Here is a 9,089-nt window from a genome sequence, read left to right on the forward strand (position 1 = left end):
ATCTAGAATTACCAGACACGTCAACGCCCTGTCTCTCGGATTAAAAGGATATTGCCTCAAGGTAGGCCAAGTAAAAATAAAGAGCCTCAGGTCCCTCCCCCCAGCTGAGTCGGGCAGAATCCTGGGCAGACAGTTGTCGGAGGTCCGCAAACTGAGACAATTCAGCGGCACTTCCTGGGACCTCTCTGTCCGTCTCCTCAGACACGGCTGCACAACGCAGCTTTGACCTTCACCATGGCTCTGATGAAATCCGGCTGGCTCTGGAGACAAAGTGAGCATCTATTTTTATTGTTCCACACTCAGGTGTAGATAGTGGACAGGATTTAGAGCTTACAGATCTCCCACAGATTTCTACTGAAGACTGAGGCCAGGATTAGATCAAAACATTAGATCAACTCGACTGCTAATCACAAATTATAAACTCAGCATGACCAGAGATTTTATACTTTGATGGAACATGAATAACCTTCACAGTAAGATTATGCATGTGATGATCAACAGACTTAGGTGGGTGCAGGGCTTTGTTTTGAATTACTTCCCGTTTTAAGAAACACCGCACAACAGTGTGATGTATTGCTTTCATCTTTTGATCACAGCGTTTCTCAGGAAATTGGGCATGATTGGGATGGTATTTCAGACTGATAAAATCAACAGACAGAAGTATAGAAGACTGCAAGGATAAATAAACACAGGTGATAATAGAGACAAAACAGATGATTCTGGTTGCTGAAATAATGCAATTGCTCTCATTGTGGCATGATTTACAACATTGCCTCGGTTAAACAATCCGAAGCAAACCACATTGTCAGAGCAAAGGAATGTGCAGTCAGTGTCTCAGTATAAGACGTACTTGTGATATGAATTTCAAAAGACGCCAAATAGTTAGGGCACCATAGCTGGTACATTTTGTACAGCAGTGTGAGGAGGCTATTAGTGTTGTTTTCAGCTTTGTCTTGTGCATCTGTGGGGTGAACACCATGTTAACTGTCAACCATGTCAAAATAGGGTACAATAAAAAAAAGAAAACAAATTTTGATAGTCCCCAGAACACCCCTCACCATAGATTTCAAAGATGTTTCTGGAGTGTTAGTTATTAAAGTTATGAAACTCAAATCCTTAAGCTGTCATTCTATAATCGTTCTCAGACAGTGATTAATGCTGTTGATAGAAAATGACTCACCACAGATGTCAGCCAATGAGGAAAAAAGAGCCCTTTACATGTGTGTTGAGAAATTAATGGGGAAAAAAGATCAATTTAAATAGCGCAGGGTGTCTGTTGATCTATGTAGATCTATGCAAATCATCACTGCATTACGAAAGAAGTTAATGTATTTGCATGGTTCTTGTCATATGTCCAATAAAATCTGTGAGGCCAAACCTGGCACCCTAAATATAGCTTTGATGTCAGCTTGGATACATTTTTTTGATTATCTTTTTTTCCCCAGTACAAGAAAGCAGCATTTCAAGCTCAAGTATGAGTTTGAACATAACTTTCCAGAAATAAATAACACAACAACTTCACAGGAAATTGTTGGACTTGTTAATGAACAATTGGCAATTACAAAATGGAAGAATGAAAAACATGGCACAATCTTGTGTTAATTTTGATGTGCTCCTTTTGTTTTCATCGCTCTATGTGTATTTACATATGTTGTCTAAAGAAGTGTTGGTTTGAAGACACATTGTGTGTCTGCTACAGATCAAGAACTTTGCACCTAAGGGCTGCATTATGGGAACAATTCCCCAGTCATTACCCATAATTTCATTCTGTGTGAAACAAGTTTTGCAGCAAAGGACACTCATAAAACATTTCATTGGAAGTATTTGCAAGGTGAAATTCACCTTTCATTTTTTTCACCTTTGATTCAATTCAGCAAAATCAGCATGCTATGTTTTATTTTCATGCAATCTAAAGCATCCTACTTTCTCCTGAGACAGAAACCATTATCCTGTTTTGACATGACCCCACGTCCACATGCAGCTGGAATACTTAGAAGACTAATTAAATGCTGATGCACACTGAGCTGGGAGCAGTGCAATTCCGGTGTGAAAACATATTGTGATAATGGCGGTAATAATGAATCCTCATTGATTATCATTATGAACGAAATAAGAGTATGATTTCAACAACTGAATTTAAAACCTGAAACATAAATTTAGCAGGGAATGAATACATGACTGACACTTAGTTATTACTTTAATTTGTTTGTGTAACAACATATGGCAGGACCTCAGAGAAAACCTTGTTTATCAGAAACGTGTCTGACTACAAACCTGATGACATCAGTGCTTGTTATTGAGGTAATTAGCTGGTATAGTGCCCATTTATAGGAGGAGAGCCGATAATTATACACTTGTTATTTTTCTAATGAACTGTGGGATCACATGGGGTTACGACCTTAAGTCAATACAGAAAGCATACAGAAACTTTGAGCAAAGAAGAAAGGGAGGCTAGTCAGGCAGTGCTATATTAAAATCAATCATGTTCATTATGGCTAGCAAGTTATTTATGTATGACTATTTTAGTTTCTCCCACACATCCTACACAGTTGTGTCTCCTCAGTGCTGTTGACTCCCAGTGGTAGAGCAAACTAACAATACAATATGTGCCAGAAAACAGTCACCAGCCATGTTCTGGTGTAAACAGAAAACCCACCTTCTCAGTCTGCCTCTTGTACGCTTGAATCTAAACTCTCTTCTCACGTAGCTCTAACATCCTTAAGACTAGAAATCACTGTTTACTGAGGCACCTTGTGATTGCCTTGCCTTGTGCTTCTAATTTGGCTCATTTTGCTGTCCACTTTCCAACGGCACTAATGCATAACACTATTCTGATTGTATTATTATGTTATACAATGCCATTTCAGTTCCATTATGAACAATATTTTATCTATTTTACCATTCAATTCCTTTAATATATGTACTGTTATAATATATGTAATGTTAATTGGTGTGGGTAAAGGCACGTGCTAACTGAATAATGTAGTTGTAAAAAAACAGTAATGTGCTATACTCAGACCTGGAAAATATTTTCAGCTGTTCTTCATCATGGCCATTATAAATCCACATAATATGCCACTATATGGTTCATATAACCAGCCCAGACTAACATTTCTCCCTATGCTATTTGTTCGTCTGTTGGTTGTGGTTGGTGACATACAGTAGCACTTTCCCAGCATATTTAACTTTCATTTAAAAGTGTCAGCTTAATGACTGTTTTAGGATGCCATCCCCATTATTATTGTGTATTGAGGTATTTCCTCACCACGCATGATGAAATTCTTTAGTAGCCAAGCCCTCTTGGCTACTAAATGTGTTGAAAGTGTTATGTTGTAGTGAAGGGCGAAAGCAGTAACCCCACCCGGCCTTGAAGGTCTGCGGGGTACCAACCATGCCACTATGACCCCGACACCAAAGAGCCAGGCTCATTGGTATAGCAGTCAGAGCGCATACTCAACCGTAGTGACGGTACTCCGTCACATATGTGTTGAAAGCAGAAAAAATTGAAACGTTATTATCATTATTATCTTATTATTATCTTGTAAGAGTGAAAATGACATATAAACTTGCATTCAAGAGGCAGACAGCAGCTGGGATTATGTAAACAATTTTTAAGCAAAGAACTGAAAACATTTACCTTTTCATTTAGAGCAGCAGCTCTTTGTGTTTGAGTATGTCCCATATAACTTTAAATATATTAGCTAACACAATCTTTTTCTTAATAACCACTGCTGTCTCTGTTTTAATCATTGGCTTGTTTTTATGTAATTTTCAGTATTGTAAGATAACAATTAACAACACAGATGAAAAACTTTGAATTTTGAAGCTGAAATAAAAAAAGCTGGACTCATCAGGAAGCTAGAAAATCCAGGCAGAAATTTGACTGATTTGGAAAGATCCATCCAAATATGAAAGGTCTTACTGCAAACAAAGCCGTGTGCTTTTGGTGACAATGTTGCACAACATTTGATTGTTTATCAACCCAAAAATCATACATTTCAAGATACATTAGCCAAAAAAGCATATTCTTGCCCCCGAATCAAGGCAAAAAATGCATACTAATTTGCATATCATACAAAATGGTTATCGTAGGAAATTTTCATGTCTTATAATTGAGAAAATGTCTTGACATAAGCAAGTTAGAGCAGCCTTAAGTATGGTTGTTATGAATACCCACTTCTGCATGTCGTATGTTGGAAGTTCTAGAGCTAGGCTAGAAGTGATGGCACAAAATGGCCTGTTCCAGCCCTCTCCGTTGCTGCCTATTGCCTCTACACCTCATACACCAGCATAATATCGGTCTTAATTGAGAATTGTATAGCATCTTCAAACTTTTCACTGCTTACTACACTGTCTCCTTCCCAACCCCCTGACCATCCAGGCTCTGTCTTCAAACGCTGGAAGCTGAACTGGTTTGACCTCTGGATTGATGGGAACCTTGTCTGCTACAAAAGTGATACACGTCGTGACTATGAGACCAGAGTGAGCCTCAAGAGCAGATGCGTCTCTGTGAAGACTGGACTAGAGTGCGCTGGTAAGAAGCTCTTTTACAATGAAGGTCACAATCATTCACATTAATTTTCTGTGGTACGTGACTTGTGAGGCATTTTAAACTGTATTTCAATTGTTATCCTCAAGGTGTCACTGTAGACACTCTAATCTCAGCAATCATCAGGTAACCAGCCCAGGAATGCAATAAATCATGCAATTAAGGAAAACATTATGAAGAGCTTGAGCTTAAGCAGCTCTTTGATAAAAAATGAGATGGTGGCATCATTTTACATACTGACAGAGGTCATTGTTAGCGCAAATATTCCCTTGCATGCATTTCTGAACAGGCATGTGACAAGAGGCAGGGCAGTTGCAACAACTGGTCAGCTTTGAAAGGAGCATAAACCACACAAATCCGATATGCACATTAACAAAACCAAGAGCTGATCAAAACACCTGACAGTTCATCTGTAGTTACTGTTGAGTCTACAGATGTAAAAAAACTGTATATTCTGTATATATATATTTTGTTACTCCACAGTGGCAGAAGGCATCCTGAAATGTTTAAATGCATTAAAGTGGATTGTGGAAACATGACTGGAATTGTCTCAGATAATTCAAGCTGTATGGTTAAGTATTGTTCTGTGGAGTTTATTGCCAAATTCAGTACATCTGACTTGTAATACCCACATCTCAGTCCATGCTAGCGAAATAAGGCCAAATAATTTCCTTAGAGACACAACTGCAAAGAAATGTTGCTCTCTACCGAAAAAGCTGCCATCCGAGCCATGTAAAACTGGACAGGGCACCTTGTACTCAGCTGTAATGGACTCTTCTAAATTCATGCATTTTTATGCAAGCTTTGAGGAGGTGAAGATGGATATTTACCAAACATCGGCATTAACAGAGCTGAAAACATTACTGAAGGACTTGAAAGGTTTAGAGACACAGCTATCTCTGATTGGCATGCATGGCAAGAATCTATTCAATGGTTTGAAAGTGAGAGTTCAGTAAACCTACAGTAAAACTGAGGAATTTATTTTGAAAATTGGCACAGCAGATACAAGGCGCAGACAGGGCAATAAACCAACAGTGTGTGAATTTCCAAAATTGCATACTACAGCTCCAGGCAGTTTGAAATTCAAACTCAAACTCAAAGTAGCAGTGCTGCTGCTGTAGTTTATGCCCAAGCGCAGAATATTATGTTCTTGAACACTGTGATGTTGGCTAGGCACACTGTTTGCTTCTCCACACAAGTTTTTTTTTGCAGATGCTGCAAGGAACCACTGATTTTTAGTTTGTATGGGAGGAGCCAAATCAACTACAATCCAGCTAAAAGATTGATGTATTCATGTATACGAAAGAGTAGTGAATGTATGCAATGCCTACTAATAAACAAAGCATGTGAATAAAACCATTGTTAATAATATATTGTAGTTTAAAGGTTATTGTTTTCACATAGTTATAATCATCAGATGAAACACAAGGGCTTTGTTTGTGTAGTCTTATATTGGCTTGGTCTAGATAGAATTAATCCATCATGTAACCAACTCAAACAAGTGGTCTGTGCTGTATGTAGGTGGAGGTATAACGCAGTTTAATATTTGTACTGTTTGTGGGTGGCATTATAATGCAGTGTGATGTATGCACTGTGTGTGGGTGGAGATGTCATGCAATGTGATGTACGTGCTGTGTGTACACAGACACATAATCCAATGTAATGCATGTAGGTGCAGGTGTAATGCAATGTAATGCATGGGCTGTTTGCAGGTGGAGATATAGTGCAATTTAATGTACAATAAACTGTACAACCATTCAACCCCTGTGCTCTGGAAGCTCCAAGTTTATGCTGATGATTATGACACAGTTGCCTTACTATTGGCCTCTATCGGTGAACAATTAAAGTAAATGATACATTTTCTGGATAAACACCCCACTCTGTTTAAGGATCATTGGTCAGGCTGTGCATCTGAGGTGTTAAGTATACTAAAGAGCATTGTATTCTATTGTATTGTATCTTCTGTATTCTAATCTGCATTCATAAGTAATATAAATGCATAAATTAGGAAAAGAGTACAAAATAATATCCAAGTGTTTGGATTTCTCAGTGAGCACTATTGGATCTAAAATCAGGAAGTGGAAGTTGCATCTCACCATTCAGGGACTGCCTAGAAAAGGCTGTCCCTCAAAACTCAGCATCCAAGCAAGAAGACGACTTGTGAGGGAAGCCACAGAGAAGCCAACAATCACTTTGAAGGAGCTACTGAGTTCAGTTGCTGAGAATGGAATAAAGGTTGCATCAGTCAATATCCAGAACTCTGCATAAAACTGGCCTGTATGCTGTATGCGCTGTTGCAGGTATAACCCCTCCAGATGGCCATCCCAGGGAGAACCTGTTGGTACTGTATCTGAGAGATGGATCCACTGTGGTCATGTGCGCTAACAGTGAGGATGAGGCATTGTGAGTCTAGTCTTCAGCTATCTTGCTTTCTTTACCTCATTGATAACATATTCCTCTTTTTATTTCTCATCTGTTTTGTTATAGCCTGATTTGGAATTCTTGTTCACAGGGCATGGAAACTGACAATTATGGAAGCCAAAAGAAACCCAGTGAGTGTTTCTCCTAAGTTACTATTTTTCATTTCTTCAGGTGGCACAGGGTATGGGGTAGGAGGCTTAGGTATATATATTCATGTGTATATATGTGTGTGCAGTTCAGGAATGGGTGGGGCATTCTGTATATATAAACTGCAACTTATAGTTGGTGGTTGATGACCAGGTGTGGGCAAGTACAGATTGATTCTGAAGATTAAATCATAGATGTATTGACTTGGAGTAGAAAAACATAAATAAATAAATAAAAGCCTCTTTCTTACACACATACAGAAAGGGTGTTATCAACAGAGCAGAAAAAGAAATGCAATTATATCAGTACTCTCTCAGAAGTACCATTAACAACAACTCTACATACACATGTATACACATAAAATATTATGACGATATATGTAAATAATGCAAATGACAACTCTTCACAGAAATGTAACACACCATTTTGAATGTGGAAATGTAATCAATAGCAGTATATACATGATATCCCCAACATTATCATGCATACAGTAATTCATAACATTAGCACAAATAAAAATGCATATCTGACAAATTCACAAGTCTGTTTTTTAATCATACAGATTTTTCAACAATAAACATGCCCATCACCTGGATAACAAATTATTCATTTTTACTGTCTCGTTTCTGTCTGTCAGGTGTACACATATGATCCGTATGATGACAATTATCAGTTTGTGGCTGTGGACAGTCATAATGCGGTTTACGTCAGCCCAGGTTACCACGGCAATGGAGCAGGTAAAACCAGCACTTCACAGCTGTGTGATTAAACAGCTGAGGGTCTTTCTCATTTTCCATTTGCAATTTAACAAAGGGAATGACTCATATGTTTGCACAATTTGAGGTTAAAAACACTCCGAGACCATTTCAGTCCAGTTTTATTTAAGATCTGTACAATCGATGACACCATATTTGCAAAAATCAGATATTAGGAAAGAACTTCCTCTCTCTTTCTCTGAATACAGGCACCCACCATGTCCTGATCCACCGTGACCCGTGGGAGGGAGTGGGGCATCAGGTGGCTCTAGGTCTGCTGGCGGGCATGGCCACTGGGGCGGCGCTACGGTCTCTCCTGTGGATGCCCTTCTGCTTCTGCTGAGAGGGACTCACTGGCTGCTGTTCTGGAAGTCCTTCTCCAGCCAGCTGCAGTTACAAGCTGAAACACAGTGCTGGGAAAACATCTAGGCTCTGTAGGGCTCACCACTGCTGGCTTCGCACACTCATATTGTGTTGTATTTTTTAATCAAGCTTCATTTGATTTGATTGATTTAAGAAAAACGGTTGGAAAATACATTCAAGTCCACTGCTGATAAGAGATCATAAATTGCTTAGGGTCCATGTGGTGCTGATCGCTGCTCCATGACAGAGGATTTGGGCTCTTTTCAACAAATATTTGGATTCAACCTGTAGTTAGTGATTGTGGCTGGGCATCATAAGAAGGCGCATCATTTTGCACATGTTGATGAAGAACCAAATATGTATACACTGTACAGAGATGTAAAATTCATAGTTGATGACCAATACTTATGAGAAATATATGAAAAAAAATAAAGGAAAAAAGTCCAAAATTGTTATGTAGAGTGTGGCGACTAAACCTTGCCTTAGTATATGACTTTGTATGGAAATCTGCTGAAGGTAATACAATGTGCTTTTCATTTCCAAGGTATTTTTTCATGCTTACTGCTACTGGTTTGTATCTGATGTATGAAAATGTAATATTTGTGAGACACATGGTGTGGCTGAGTATGGCTAGCAGGAACCTGTATTATATATATAATTTTAATTATATGTAAAGAAATATAAAGATGCGTTCTCTATATTTCACTGTAAAGATGTAGCGTGTTTCAGACTGCAAACCCACCTGTTTAATAAGCAATGAAACAATGTTTTGCAAAATGTTCTGGATTTTCAACAGGTCAGTGGAGATAATGCCTAGCATAAGCACTCTCCTTTCTAACCAGTTACATAAAATA

At 38.6% G+C, this 9,089-nt stretch overlaps 1 protein-coding gene across 1 annotated transcript; it reads left to right on the forward strand.

Annotated features, from left to right (window-relative positions):
• Positions 1 to 234: 234 nt before the first annotated feature.
• On the forward strand, positions 235 to 8,215 carry plekhb1 (pleckstrin homology domain containing B1). The gene is made up of 6 exons (XM_036523068.1): positions 235 to 271; positions 4,382 to 4,534; positions 6,850 to 6,952; positions 7,062 to 7,101; positions 7,755 to 7,854; positions 8,082 to 8,215. The coding sequence occupies exons 1-6, from the start codon at positions 235 to 237 to the stop codon at positions 8,213 to 8,215; spliced, it is 567 nt and encodes a 188-aa protein (XP_036378961.1).
• The last annotated feature ends 874 nt before the right edge of the window (positions 8,216 to 9,089 follow it).

Source organism: Megalops cyprinoides, chromosome 3 (assembly GCF_013368585.1).
Source record: "Megalops cyprinoides isolate fMegCyp1 chromosome 3, fMegCyp1.pri, whole genome shotgun sequence".
In the NCBI taxonomy this organism is placed as follows: domain Eukaryota; kingdom Metazoa; phylum Chordata; class Actinopteri; order Elopiformes; family Megalopidae; genus Megalops; species Megalops cyprinoides.

Coding starts and splice junctions, on each gene's coding strand:
- plekhb1 (XM_036523068.1), top strand. CDS start 235: ATGGCTCTGATGAAATCCGGCTGGCTCTGGAGACAAA. Junction 6,953..7,061: donor AACAGTGAGGATGAGGCATT/GTGAGTCTAGTC, acceptor TCTTGTTCACAG/GGCATGGAAACTGACAATTA. Junction 7,855..8,081: donor TTACCACGGCAATGGAGCAG/GTAAAACCAGCA, acceptor CTCTGAATACAG/GCACCCACCATGTCCTGATC.